Below are 12,804 nucleotides of genomic sequence, written 5' to 3' on the forward strand. Positions count from 1 at the left end.
CAATTCAACCTATCAGTTGTGTGTCGGACTTTTTGGACCATCAATTGCAAACTCATCATATCCACCTGGGCACTTAATACACATCACAAACAGAACCGATTCAAAACAGAACTCTTCTTGATTCCAACTCTGGGTATGTCCACCTACCAAAACTCCATAATTCCACCTCACCTACTTTAGTCTTCCCCAATTGAAGACAGCTTTAATTTCTGTTAGCCCTAAAACATATAAAGTCCACTTAGCAAAAGATCGATTACACACTGGAGAAAAGAAGTACTTAGCAAAACATGCGAAAGTCACATCTTTTGTACATAATATAAAAAGATTTCCAAAAAATTAATAGGAAAGAGACAAAATATGATAGAAAAGTAGCAGGCACATGAGATAATAATATATAGAAGAAGGAAACTAAATGCCCAGTAAATGTGTTGTCTCACTATTTTTCAGGGAGAATATGTTAATATAAAATTATACATCAATTTACTCTCAGCTAGGCATAAATCTATAAGATAAAATAATTATCCAGTACTAATGAAAAGGAGGACAATGAGTTGTACATATTGCTAGTTAGATGATTTGTTTTAGCATTTTTAAAAAACATTTTTAAAATAATCCTTTATTAATTAAAAAAATTATCCTTTGGCTTAAAAGTCTTATTTCAGAGATTTTGTCTCAAAAATAAAAGAGCATTAATTGTGAGATTTGAAAGCAGATATTAATTCAGCATTATATAGTCTAAAGCAACCTGAATGAAAGAAAAAATAAGCAATATAATTATATATAACTATACTACTACAAATAAAGAAGCATGATAATATAGATTGGATAATTTAAAAAAAAAATAGTATGATATTTGATTACAAATATTTTTTAGATAATTCAATTCTTCTTGCATCAGTATCAAACTTACACAGGATATTACTCTATTTGGTTGGGCTTCATTTGAAGTGTTTGACATGATAAACGAAATAACTTCAATGAAAAATGGGACAAAAACGATTCAAAATAACAACTTATAATTTAATCTACAAATTTGCAACACAATGCCAAATATGTGAAACTCATTATTCATTGAATGGATGGATCAATAAATCAACCATCATTTCTTGGATTTCCCAGCTTGCTGGTAAACTCTGAGACAAGAAGATAGGACAAAGTCCATAAATATCAGTGTCTTACAAGTTACAAACTTCAACATCTTCTCAAATTGTTCATGTACCATAAGAATTGGGTGGAGACCGTTCATTAGGATTTTCCATTAGATTCTTTTTGGAGAAAGCCCTTACTGGGAATATTTTTAAAAGCAATAGAAGTGAATGAAGCAAAGCCAAGCCAGGAGAGAAATTATTTGCTACAAGCATCATTTATACAATAAAAACAAAATTCATGTCTTGTTGAGTCAGAAGTGTAAATTCAATTTCAGGTGTGGTTAAACTGACTTCCGTTTTCTGAATTTCTCCTGTGTGGCCTCCAGCTAAATTCTTAGGCTATCTTATCTCATGGCCTCCTAATAGCTACGATTTCTACTCATAATTTAAATTCACATATTTTATGAAAAACAAAGTCATAGTTCACATATGTGGTGATGGTCATTTTTTATTTGACAATTTTTGTAATGCTGCTGTTGGCTAAAGTCAAGAAGAATATTTCTGTGCTGCAAAAATAAATCTGACTCATCTTCCTTCCTACTAGGTTGTCTGAAATGAGATTTTAGGAAGAAAACATGAAATAGTGCTTATAATAGCTCCTTTCCTTAAATCTCATAAAACGATGAAATAGGAAGAAGAAAGAGAAATAATTTTTAAGGAATGACTTTGGAGTAGTGATAGTAGAAGTTACAAATCCAAGAATTCATAAAGAAATACATTGATTCATCCATACCCAGAACACACTAAAGACATTTATGATTAGGACAGAAAAGCCTAAGTCCGAGTTTCCATGATTGGTGCCATGAGAGAAGGATTGAGTTTCATCAGCTCATGTTTTCCTGAGTTCCTGAATGAAGCTCTGATTCCTTGGAGATTTGAGGTTAAGTTTTGATGCTCTCCGAATTACCTTCATTAGGAGGTATTCCTGATTCCATAGAACTGGGAAGTGAAGAAATTTCCTGCAAAACAAAACATTTGTCTTTAAGAATAGGATCACCATCTCCTCCTCCCATCTCTTCCTGTTACCATTAAACCATCACTAATAATATTCATCCAACTTATTACTACTTGAATAAAGGTGATGTGCACAGTCTTCAGAACAAACATCAGAAGAAAATGAAAAAATATATATATTTTTATTTTAAAGTTAGAATACCTAAAATCTAGGGAAAATATGTGATTTTTTCCTACAAAAATCATATAGCTAGAAAGTCACAAGTTAAAATGAAATAATTAAAATTAATTCCAGCTGCATAAAAAAGCATCCTCTTATGTATTAAATACGTAGTTTCCTTTTGCATTTTCACATTTGAGTTCTTTTCTGTATTTCATTCCATCTCCAACATTGATGCAATGTCTAACTCCAGGAACCCCAAGAAACATTGCCACATCAAAGTTTCTTTCCAATTCTTCCAGAAATAACTTCAACCCCAGATAGCAATCTGCAGACCAGGCAATTTATTCGTCATTTAAACAAACCCACCTCTCTTGAATCACAGCAGTTTCCTTTGCACCACATGGCTGAGAGGGAGATAGTTATGCACAATTCCAGCAAAGTGAAGATGAGCATTAGAGACACCAAGCCCTAGGGGAGATGGTATCTCACATCAAACACAATGGAAACATCCTCAGGAAAAATCTGTCAGCAGGAAACCAGATCACAGAGTCTCCCTCCCACAAAATGCAACAAAATTAATCCCAAATTAGATTTAAGACACAAACTCTGTAGAAGGGCTGCACTCTTAATTCAGCAGCAAGGGAACATTTTCCCTGGAGAGAGAAAGGTGTACAATTTGTATATAAATTCAAGTGAACTAATCATGGGAGAGGGATCACAGAGGCAAAATTCTAACACTATTGCTAACATTGCTCAGTTAGAAAAGAACTAAACTAAGGAAATGAGTAGGTAATTTAAGAAAATGGAGAAAAGTGATCCCTTCTCTGTTTTATCAATAGCACCTCATAGCCGTTTGGGCATTTACGTTATCCTTAGAAACTAAAGCAAAAAGCTGGTATAAACACAAAGTAAACATTGTTGGTTTGCTAGTGATCTTTCTATATCACTGAGGCACTTAGAAGAAATACAATTACAAACTTTTCTGGAGGGAAAATGCCACTAAATCCACACCAAAAAAAGTCAAACTCAGGTAAATATAAACTTAGATAATTAAAAATTTAATAAAGAAAAGGCAGACTCAGATTTCCATGATGATGCCAGAAAACAGGAGGATCAGGGATGGATAAATAATAATTTGGCAATCACTGGGCTGCACTCAACACACTTGAAGGACAATATTAATTTCTAAGTTGACTTCAAAGAGGTATAATACCTAAAACACAGACCAAAAAATCATGTGACAGCCTATTAAAGAGCTTCTTTTTCAAAACATCATAACTCGGAAACTCAGAAGTGAAGTCAATCAAAACTTTTCAGACTTCAGAGAAAGTTGTATGTCTCCCAAGTTTGCTTTATTAAGCAAAGATACATGAGATAAATTTTTTTAAAAAAATAGCATAATAGAATTAATTATAATGTCAATAAGAATATAACATGATGTGCTAAGTATTGCCTTCATTGCTTTTCAAGTATCATTTCATTCTTACACTAACCCTATGGTTACTATTATTTTCCTCATTTTAAGAGTGAGAAAATTAAAATACCAACCTTATTTAGTTTTCCCTTCATTACAGCACTAATAGGCAGCAAAGACAAATTTAAATCAAGGTAGCATAATATATGACATATTGTTTTCTGTACATTTTGAAATGTTTAAATTATTTTCTATGATTAGACATAGTTTTAATTGCCTACATTTGATGAGGAACCCAGGTAATTGCATAAATCTGGAGACCGGGAAGACGGACAACTCCTGAAGGCCTGGTTATTTAGTACTAGATGTATTAAGAGAAAAACGATCCCAACGAAGGCAATTGTAGCACTGGCGATGTTCATTCCAAAACTGTTTTGCATCTAAGAAAGAAAAAGAATTTTCCATTAATATATGCGGCCCTCTTTTATCCCCCGGCAATAAATCATTTCTACAAATATGGACTGATTGACACCCAACAATATTCTAGATGCAGGACAGACATGGATGAACAAAACCCCCCACCACCCATGGAGCTTCTGTGCTAGGAATAAAGATAAAGGAAACGATAAACCTACTAATAGGTAATATATACAGTATTTTGAAGCAATGAAGTACTTTGGGTTAATAAAATGATGTAGGGAGAATCTGAAAATCCAAAAAAAAAGGAGTGGAGGTTTGTGATATTAAATGGGAATAAATGACATGTGGGGAGAGGACCAAAGAACTTATGTTACTCCAGATGTCTGAGAAGATGCAGAGGGAGATGTCCGCACAGTCGGAAACACTCGTTCAAAGCCCCAAGGCCACGGTGCTCCAGAGAAGCAAGGTGACCAAGGCCGTTGGAGGCAAACAGAGAAGATTAGGAAACTAAGACAGAAAATAACGGAGAGCCACGTCACATAGAGGTGGATTCAGGAGGAAGATGCAGAATTGGGTTTTGGACCTTTTTGATATCTAAGTGGAAGAAGGCAGATATGCCAAACTGATGCTCAGGAGAAAAATCTAGTATGGAAATACTTGCCTTGGGGTTGTGGGGTATAGAGATGTTATTTGAAGTCATGAGAAAGGATGAGATCACCAGAGGACAGAGTGTAGGTTGAGAAGAGCAGGTGGCAAGGAATCGCACACTGAGGACCCTAACACCCAAAGATCAGGCACAAGAAAAGGAACCGGGAAAGGAGATGAGAAGGTGAACCCAGAAGACAGGAGGAAACCAGCCAGTCAAGGTGGAGGAGAGGCCAAGGGAAGAAATCCCTGGAGGAAGAATGAGTGGCCAGCTGTGCTGACCACTGCTCATCATTTAGTCAGATGAGGACTGAGGATTGCCCGTTGTTTTAGCAATGTGGAGGTCTCCAGTGATCTTTTAAAAAGAGCAGTTACAGAGGTATGGTAGGGAAGAAAGTAGTCTTACTAAAGTAGGTCTGGGTCAAGCTGTGTGTGTTTGTATGTGTATGTGTGCATATTCACTTAAAATATATATATATACACACATATGTATATGTATATTTACACACACACATGTATACATTTTTAAGTAACTAGATGCTCATATACTGATTTAGAAAGATCTGGTAGAGAGACATAAACAGGAGTGATACATTCCTGTGGGGAAAAACGAAAGGAATATAACACTCAGGTAGAAGAATCAGCTTTAAAGGAAATCACAGAGAGTTCACCTATGCCAAGAGGCTAGAATAATAAAAATATCGAAGCAGATCTACTCCACAGAGTAGGTGTTGTAGTGGGGTCTGAAAGCTCTCTTTGGACGGCTTCTGTTTTCTCAGAATCTCAGAACAGAGAGCAAGGACATCAACAGAGAGTGGAGTTGTGAGAAAAGGGACTGGTGTTTGAAGATGAATATTGTTATGGCTTGAATGTGAGGTGACCCCCAAAAGTTCATGTGTGAGACAATGCAAGAAGGCTTAGAGGTGAACTGATGGGGTTATGAGAGCCTTAACCCAATCAGTGAATTGATCCTCTCATAGGGATTAACTGGGTTATAAGTGAAGGCTGATGGAGTGTGGATGGAGGAGGTGGGTCATTGGGGGAGTGCCTTTGGAGTATATATTTTATATCTGGTGAGTGGAGTCAGTCTCTCTCTCTCTCTCTCTCTCTCTCTCTCTCTCTCTCTCTCTCTCTCTCTCTCTCTCCTTCCTAATAATATCCTGAGCTACTCTCCTCCACCACACTCTTCTGCCATGATGTTCTGCCTTACCTCTAGCCCTGAGGAATGGAGCCAGCTATCTTTGGACTGAGACCTCTGAAACTGTGAACCCCCAAATAAGTCTTTTCCTCCTCTAATTGTTTTTGTCAGGTCTTTTGGTCACAGCAGCAAAAAGGCTGCCTAAAACAAATATAACAGTAAAATAGTCATCGAGGGAGGAGGAAAAGTGAATGAATGGAATAGGAATGTGGAATATAAATGGCTGGGTGACTCAGCGAGAACACATCACAGAGAGCATCATTTAATCAGTGACTAAAGGAATGGAATTTCTCACTCTCAGTTTCAGGAAATCCTATCCTCAAAATACTTAAAATTGGTTAAACCAAACTCACAAAAATCAAGAAGCATTTTCATGAAATATTTTGTAACCATCCCAGATAGACATGTCCACAATTTATATGACTTTCTGAAACCCTCTATCTGAATGCTCTAAGAACAGAACATTAATTTTCTGGTGCATTAAATGACTCAGTGTGATTCGCCAACCTCTATCTTTCCACTGTTTGTAGATCATTTATTTTCAGTCCTGTATTCATAGAGAAAGAAGAACTGCCACTTACCAGCATTCTTGTGGATTTTCTCCCTGCTACAACAGTCAAGGATCCTGAACTAATAAACTGAAAATGGGAAGCAAAGGAGATAGAGAATATTAAGTCTCAACCATGTGCTTCTCGACCCTCTCTGAATTAGTGGACGCCTAGCGTTAGTTACACAAACCTCATTTCTAAACGCACACGCTAGAACCAAAATTATACTTGATGTTGCTCATTATTTTATACAACTAAAATTTTAAAGTAGTTTGTATTTTAAGCAAGCTTATCCTCTTTTCATTTTGTTTTATGTCTGGCTTTGAACAAGTTTTTGTGATTACAGACACTTTAAAAACATATATACATTTAGTTAATTCAATAGAATTATAGTTATGTTTATATTAAGTATATGAAATTATATATGCATGCATTTAGAATATGATTTCTCATATTTCTACTCAGGCTGCAGATAAGTTTCTGAATTATTGGACTAGATATTCCAAGAGATATTTTATAAATCTAAATGTCTTTATCTATGTACCCTATAGTTTTTAAATCTTTAATAATAATCCTATTTCTGTGATACTAATTTCGATACACTGAATTCTCACAATAGTTATGATTTTCCTAACTTTTATTGTTTTTAACTCCTCAATCTCACCACCCTTCACCAAATCATTCCTATGGATTGCGAGAAAAGTTGCCGAAAACATGAAGAGAAATCTTGCTACATAAAAATTCAGCTATTGGATTTTGACTGAATGTGCAGGAAACATCTATGGATTCTGCTTCAGTTAAAGAAGCAGAAGTTATCACAGGACCCTCCTCAGCCCCTCTGTAAGAGCATATGCTCTGTGTCCCCATCCCTGCTCTCTCTTATACTTGTCCCGTCACCTTGATCAAATCCCTGCCAAATCACTCCCCACCTGTTTCTTCTTCTGCAAAATGGAGATATGTGCATCCCCATTGTTGAGATCACCTACCTGATAGCAGTATGGAGATAAAATAAAATGATACATAAAAAGGACTTAAGTATTTGCCCAGCACACAGAAAACATCCAAATTGTCAATGATATCTAAAGTTTTTATATACATTTTTGCATTTAATTCCAGAGATCCAGAGAGGGTCCTCATGCTATTTTTACCATCCTGGTGAGGAAACTGAAGGGCAAGAGCTCATGTCTTTTCTGATATCACACTGTTCATCAGGATGAGCCAGAGAGAGATGAGCAAATAGAAAGGATCATGTGGTCAGTACATGACAGGGCATGGACACATTGGGGTGAGGACCAGGCTGTGGCTGTAGGTAAGAGCAGGCACAGAGGGCACATCATAGACCTTAGACTGTGCTCTGCAGTGGTATGGACCAGAGAGAAGCTTCCAGCAATTGTCAGTTTTGAGTCTTAGTGTTGATGATGTTAAAATGAGGGGAAAAAAAACAACACTATCCTCACTGAAACACTGCAATCAGTATTCTCTTTTCTACAGTACAGTATGGAAATCCACCATTTAGGTAGTCAGGATTTATTATGCAAAATATATTTAGAAAAATTCAGAGCTTAACTAGCATTAAAACAATATTATCTAAAAATTTCTGGAATGCTAAACCCAAATTACATGTTTTGGACTGTACCCAGAAACAGTATATAATATTTTCTCAGAATATGAACTCTGATTTTGATCAAGAAATAGCCAGATTAAGAGCAATCTTCTTTTTCTGTGGTTGTTGTTGTTTTTAGCAATTTCATTTTAAAGGAGAGCTAAAGTTTGGAGATTTGGGGAGAAAGAAAAGGAATGAAATATTCATTTTTAGAAGTTTTTTCCCTTCATTTGCCAATAACTGTCCTATTCACAACTTTCAATTAAATATCTCCATCTTACATTTTATAATAGCTGCTTTATTTTTTAAGTTCAGTTCAGAACTGGACATAGGTAACTTGTCAAAGATCTAGCACTAGGGATAAACAAGCAAATAATAATGATATTAGTAATAGTAAGTAGTAGCAATGGCTGATTAAGAGTTTCTATTAGCCACTTTAAAAAATGAATCTCAGGCAAACAATAATAAAATAACAAAGATGAACGAGTAAATCCCAAAGATCACCTAGGCCCCCATCTATGGATTCTGACTGAACATGTAGGAACCATCTATGGATGGGGTTTTTGTTTGTTTGTTTGTTTTTCTGAATACATTTTGACCCAGATAAGGAAAATGGCTCTTCTGATTTTCCAACAGTGATCCACAGAAAAATTTCTCATCTCCCAAGCCTGGACTCCCAGCTGAACCACAGGGCAATACTCATTCACCAGTACTCATTTTTCATTGGATTCTGTTAGTATCCATAAATTTAACCTCTAGATACTAAGTTCCTGTTTGGGACTTAAATGTGCTTAGCAAATATGATTTCTTGAATCAGAAAGAAAGGGACTTCTTTTCACCTTGCTTATGTCAAAAACTATAATTTAAAGCCACAGTATGTAGCCTTCAAATGACCTACAAACAACACTTTCATAACCAAACATAACCAGCCTCTTAATTCAAAATATAGACTATGAAACTGATGGAGCTCATGCTTCTAGCTGTTGCATCTAAGAAATGATCAATAAATGCCAGGGGGAAAGGGATACTCACAAACACACCGCCCCATAGTGGATACCCTGTGTAGAACGTGAAAAAAAAGAAGTGCCTGAAGAAGTGGGTCAGGAACTCTGAGGATCCCAGGAAAATGCCCAAAGCCAGAATCACCACTCCATTCAGGATCTGCACGGCCTCCAGGAAGAAAAACAAAAGACAAAACACCATTTTAGCTTCCTTCAGAAAGAAGAGATCATGGCTTCCAGTGGTTAAAATATGAAGCCTAATTGCTAGCGATGAACATTTTTTCATATATTTGTTGATTGATTGTATATCCTCTTCTGAGAAGTGTCTCTTCAGGTCCTTGGCCCATTTATTGATTGGGTTATTTGGTTTTTTTTGGTGCTTAGCTTTTTGAGTTCTTTATATACCCTAGAGATTAGTGCTCTATCTGATGTGTGAGGGGTAAAGATTTGCTCCCAAACTGTAGGCTCTCTATTCACCTCACAGATTTTTCCTTTTGCTGAGAAGAAATTTAGTTTGAGTCCATCCCATTTATTGATTCTTGATTTTAATTCTTGTGCCAAAGGAGTCTGATTAAGGAAGTTGGGGCCTAATCCCAATATGGAAAGCAGTATGGAGATTCCTTGGAAATCTGGGAATGGAACAACCATTTGACCCAGCTATCCTTCCCCTCGGTCTATACCCAACGGACTTAAAAGCAGCATACTACAGGGACACAGCCACATCAATGTTTATAGCAGCACAATTCACAATAGCTAAACTGTGGAACCAACCTAGATGCCCTTCAGTGGATGAATGGATAAAAAAAAAAATGAGGCATATATACACAATGGGATATTTACTCAGCAATAAAAGAGAATAAAATCATGGCATTTGCAGGTAAATGGATGGAATTAGAGAAGATAATGCTAAGTGAAGTTAGCCAATCCCCAAAAAACAAATGCTGAATGTTTTCTCTGATATAAGGAGGCTGATTCATAGTGGGGTAGGGAGGGGGAGCATGGGAGGAATAGACGAACTCTAGATAGGGTAGAGGGGTGGGAGGGGAAGGGAGGGGGCATGGGGTTAGAAATGATGGTGGAATGTGATGATCATTATTATCCAAAGTACACGTGTGAAGACACAAATTGGTGTGAATACACTTTGTATACAACCAGAGATATGAAAAATTGTGCTCTATATATGTAATAAGAATTGTAATGCATTCCACTGTCATATAAATAAGAAAATATGAAGCCTAAATAAGCTGGGCAAGAGCATCTCCTAGGAGGTTCTTGTTCCACTCTATCCCCGTCAATTCCAGTGGCAAGACTTCATCGTCATCTGTCCACCTCCCCCCCTTTTCTATTCATTCTCACAAGGTCTAACTCAAATAAAGGAGCAGAAGAACAATGCCGATGTGCTGGAAAGACAAGAGTCCCAATACCTTCCCAGCAAGCTTTGGGGCCACAAGGTGATGGAGGCAGACAGATGTTAAGCAGTTTTCTTAATTCAAAATATAGACTATGAACTTGATGGAGCTCAGCCTCAGACCTGCGGGTCAGAAGGCACAAAGCAAGAATGAAGGGCCGTGGAGTCCTTCCCCCACCGTTGGACAGGCTGCTTTCTGCCATGAGAGAAGGCCTCTCCATGGCTACTTCTCAGGTCTGACGTGTCTCAGACTTTTCTTCATCGTTGACTTAGTGATGAATAACTCAGAAATTCCTCCTGCTGGCCCTACACAAAGGTTTCCACATGACGATTATTTTTATTTCCTTTTAATTTCTAAACTAAGGCTGACTTACCCCAAGGGCCTGCAGTACTCCCTTCTGGTGATCCTGTGATCCCTCCATGAGCTGGTAATCAGAATTATTCACACACTCTGGTTTGGCCTGGCCGCCCAGGGTGCTGTCCGCAGAGACCCTCAGTGGCTCTGCCTTGTTAACTTCTTCAGAGGCCATTTGGGGTTGTTTACGGCTGTCATGGAAAAGAAATCCAAAAGCTTAAAGTTTTCCCCTTTGCCACGTGCTAATAATATTTTTGGTGTGTTGGAAGAGTTCCACTCTGTCCACGCACCAAAATGATGGACCACAGATGGAGCAAGAGGGCAGAAGACAGAGTTCACACGACGCTCTGCTCTGTCCCACCCTTCTGAGGGCCATTCCACGCCAGAAACATGTTTCTCTGCAAGCTTCACCCAGCAGTCTGCTCCTCTGCCAGACTGAGTCTCACCCCGTGCCATGCTCTCACGATGCCCCTGGAGTCCTGGCCGTCTGAATGAAGCCCCCCCTCTTGCTTACTCTCAGACTCCCCAGCTTCCTTCTCTGGCCCCTTAATCAGGCTGAGCTTCAGTTTCTAGAATACTTGTCTGAGTCTCACTTGCCTCTCATCACTGGGGCCCAGTGCCTAGCCCAAGTCTATCATGTGGTTGGCACGCAGCTAATACACAGTTCATAAACAAACTTTGGTCCAGTAGGACATAGCCGTGCCTCACAGATGACACTAGAAAACATGTCTGCAAACTGGATCCTCTCACACTGCGAACCCCAGGCCACTCTGGAGGGAGGAAATCTAAGCACGTTCGTGCGTTTAACTTTTCTAAACCATCAGAGAGAATTTTCAGTCTTCGGATAAAGCAAGTTATGTTCTGTAACTTTTGGTCAATTTAATATTAAAAAAATCAGAGAAATATAATATATAATATATTGCCTAGGAATTTTCCAATTTTCCCTATCCAGCTCTGAATGTAGCAGAAGTTGGTCTAAGTGCTTTGCTCATGTTAACTAATTTAGTTCTCACCATATCCATTTGAGTGGTTACTATTGTTAAGACCCTTTCTGTCTTATAGGGGAGGAAGCTGAAGAACAGAGAGGTTAAGTAAGTTTCCCAAGGCCACTGGCCAGTGATTTCATGAGCTAGGGATCATAGCCTGGGACTCTGGCTCTAGTTATCATTATACATATCATTCCTTGGTGTTTATGCTGAAATTCACTCACCAAACCCAGACAACCCTCAGGAACATGCAAACCATTTCTTGCTGTCAAGACTGGCAGCCGTTTGGAATTAACATGCATAAGAGGTAGGTGTGTGTGTGTGTGTGTGTGTGTGTGTGTATCCGTGCCCACATTTCCCAAAGAAATAGCTGCATGTCTCCACTATTTTTTTTTATCATAGCACCAGAGTAACATTCACACTCTAAGTAGAAGCCATCTTTATGGATGAATATTTCCACAACTCCATAAAACAATAGCAAAACACTTTATAGACATCCCAAGGGGATCACTGGGAGGCAGCAGACCAGAAAGAAAGGGGAATTTCTACCAAGAAGGAACATACAGGTATTACCTGGGGGGCTTCAGGCTTTGGCAGACTTCTTTCCACTCAAGTCCATCTTCTGGAGAGTAGGAGACACTCAGGAATGATCCCCACGGTGTCTGTTCCAGAAAACAGCAGCCACTTCCTCCTCAGGCTTAACGGATCTTTCCCTTATGCAACACTTCACTAGAGCCAGTGAAAATGTGTCCCTGGCTGATTGGAAGGTGTGCTAATCACATGTGCATTTATGGCCTCTCTGACCATCAGCTTCCCCAAGGCTCAGCAACAAGTAGGAAACTGGTGTCGGGAGTAACTGTCTTCTGGCTTTGAGATGTTGCTTAACCCATTGTTGGAGCAGAGATGATATCTCGGTCAGTGGGAAAGGGTTGTAGAATAGAAGAGTAGAGCTGGTAGAGTT

The 12,804-nt window shown here is 38.2% G+C and overlaps 1 protein-coding gene across 2 annotated transcripts; it reads right to left on the minus strand.

Moving 5' to 3' along the window:
• Positions 1-1,570: 1,570 nt before the first annotated feature.
• Ms4a3 (membrane spanning 4-domains A3) lies at positions 1,571-12,574 on the minus strand. 2 transcript variants are annotated; one of them, XM_027944507.3, is made up of 7 exons: positions 12,417-12,574; positions 10,877-11,048; positions 9,126-9,254; positions 6,524-6,580; positions 3,961-4,119; positions 2,632-2,733; positions 1,571-2,107 (listed from the first exon to the last, which is right to left on the minus strand). In XM_027944507.3, the coding sequence occupies exons 2-7, from the start codon at positions 11,030-11,032 to the stop codon at positions 2,030-2,032; spliced, it is 681 nt and encodes a 226-aa protein (XP_027800308.1). In that variant the 5' UTR covers positions 11,033-11,048; positions 12,417-12,574; the 3' UTR covers positions 1,571-2,029. The 2 variants fall into 2 exon arrangements, with proteins under 2 accessions (XP_027800308.1, XP_027800307.1); XM_027944506.3 differs by having other exon boundaries at positions 9,126-9,263; positions 12,417-12,569.
• Positions 12,575-12,804: the final 230 nt, after the last annotated feature.

Source organism: Marmota flaviventris, chromosome 9 (assembly GCF_047511675.1).
Source record: "Marmota flaviventris isolate mMarFla1 chromosome 9, mMarFla1.hap1, whole genome shotgun sequence".
NCBI lineage: Eukaryota > Metazoa > Chordata > Mammalia > Rodentia > Sciuridae > Marmota > Marmota flaviventris.